Raw genomic sequence first — 2,028 nt, forward strand, 5'->3', positions numbered from 1 at the left:
TTGTAATCATCCATCATCCCTTTTCATTATTCAAAGTTTACTTTCCTATTTGAATCAATACTGTTCCCTCTCACCTCCCAACACCATCCATGGCGCCGCCGTCTTCCGCCACTCCACAACCCTCCGACCACCACAAACCCCGCTCGCCTCTCGAATCGCTCCTCGACTCCGCCCGCCCCTTCCTCCGCGGCGAGCTCCACGCGGTTGACGAAAACCTCCCCCGCCTCGTCTCCGTCCTCCAAGCCGCCGGCGCCGGCGAGTGCTGGCACAAGCACAACAGCTTCCTCGACCACCTCTTCGGCGTCTACCGCACCCTCAAGCTCTGGAACGCCCCCAACGTAGTCTGCCTCTGCGCCCTCTTCCACTCCGCCTACTCCAACTCCTACGTCAACCTCGCCATCTTCCCGCCCTCCCCCACCGGCCGCGACACCGTCCGCGGCCACGTCGGCGCCGCCGCCGAGCGCCTCATCCACCTCTTCTGCGTCGTTCCCCGTCACTCCGTCACCCACGGCCTCCTCCTCGCCAGGTACTCCGATTCCGAGCTGGTCGAGGACCTCCGATCGTCGGAGATCTCGATCGAGAAGCTCCGCGGAGGCGGAGAGGTCGGGGAAGACGAGATGTGGAGGAATAAGATCCGATCGATCATTCCGGCGGAAGGAGTGAGCGTGAAGCACATCAAAACCGGGGAAGAGATACAGCTGTCGAGGCGGCTGGTGGCGACTTTCCTCCTGATGACGATCGCCGATATCAGCGAATCGCTCTTCGGCTTCCATGATAATTTGTTCGATAACCGCGACGGCAGGCTCGATTGCTCCGGCAACAACGTTCTGACGTCGTTGTGGCCGGGCATCGCCAAGCCAGGGCTGTGTATGCACACCTTCTCGAGAATGGCAGCGATCTACAATCTGTTGGTGAGAGAAGAGGAGATGTACCTCAAATCGCTGAAAAATCAAAATCCGGAGGGGAGAGACGGAGATCTGGAGCTGGTGGTGCCGCCGGTGTTCGATAATTGCAGGAAAGTTGTGGATCCGGAGGAGCAGATCGCGGCGAGGGATCTGTACTGGAAGGCGGTGTGCGACGCGGCGGAGATAGGGGTGGAGAGGGCGGAGGAGATGCTGGTGGAGAGCGTGGCGAGGAATCCGTTTGTGGCGGAGGCTCACGTGGTGTTGGCGCAGATATATTTGGGGAAAGGGGAGTTCGAGGCGGCGGAGGCGGAGGCGGAGAAGGGGCTGAGGCTGCTGCTGGAGTGGGGGAGTCCGCGGGACAAGAGGATGACGTGGCAGGCGTGGGTGTCGTGGGGTAGGGTGCTGCTCATGAAGGCCAAGGAGAAGTCGTGGCCGGAAACTGCATGGGGTCTTCAAAATTTGGGGCTTGTTGCATGAATTATTTATTGTGATTTAAATAATGCTGTGTAAAATAAGTTTGTCGATCTCCTCAACACAGCATGGGGCGCTGTGCTTGATCCGACGCCGTTTTGCGGCTAATTGATTCCCCTCTTTTTTATGCTAAGATGGATTCTAAAATTGAGTTCTAAAAGCTAATCAATGGTTACTTTAGGATAAAGACTACAAAAATTAAGGTCTAAGACCATCTTCAATCATACACTAAAACTCATTTTTGGTGTAAACAATTTCTCAAATCATACATTAAATCCAAACTTATTTTTGAGTTTTTCAATAGAATAACACCATATTTGGTGTTACTGTAAAATTTTTGTGAGACAAATACTAAAGAATGGTGTAAATTGTTGGAGTAAAACTATCTTTTGGTGTAATATATATTCAAAAATAGATTTGAATTTGGAGTAAATGGTTTGGAGATGGCCTAAAAGCTAATCCATGGGCACTTTCCAAACAAAATTAAACAATTTTTATGAGCTCCATGGGCACTTTCCAAACAAAATTAAACAATTTTTATGAGCTCCACGTTTCACCCGTTAGTTTCGATATAGCGCGTGTATTTATGATAAGTTAAAAAAAATATAGTACTTATGCAAATCAAATCAAATCTTTGGATGGTGATGATTTT

The 2,028-nt window shown here is 51.1% G+C and overlaps 1 protein-coding gene across 1 annotated transcript; it reads left to right on the top strand.

Moving 5' to 3' along the window:
• On the top strand, positions 1-1,523 carry LOC125211410 (uncharacterized). Its single transcript, XM_048111185.2, has one exon. It carries the CDS (start codon positions 90-92, stop codon positions 1,380-1,382), a length of 1,293 nt encoding a protein of 430 aa, XP_047967142.1. The 5' UTR covers positions 1-89; the 3' UTR covers positions 1,383-1,523.
• Positions 1,524-2,028: the final 505 nt, after the last annotated feature.

The sequence above is a fragment of the Salvia hispanica genome, chromosome 3, assembly GCF_029641045.1.
Source record: "Salvia hispanica isolate PSC_SH4W2 chromosome 3, Shi_PSC_v1, whole genome shotgun sequence".
In the NCBI taxonomy this organism is placed as follows: Eukaryota; Viridiplantae; Streptophyta; class Magnoliopsida; order Lamiales; family Lamiaceae; genus Salvia; species Salvia hispanica.

Coding starts and splice junctions, on each gene's coding strand:
- LOC125211410 (XM_048111185.2), top strand. CDS start 90: ATGGCGCCGCCGTCTTCCGCCACTCCACAACCCTCCGACCACCACAAA.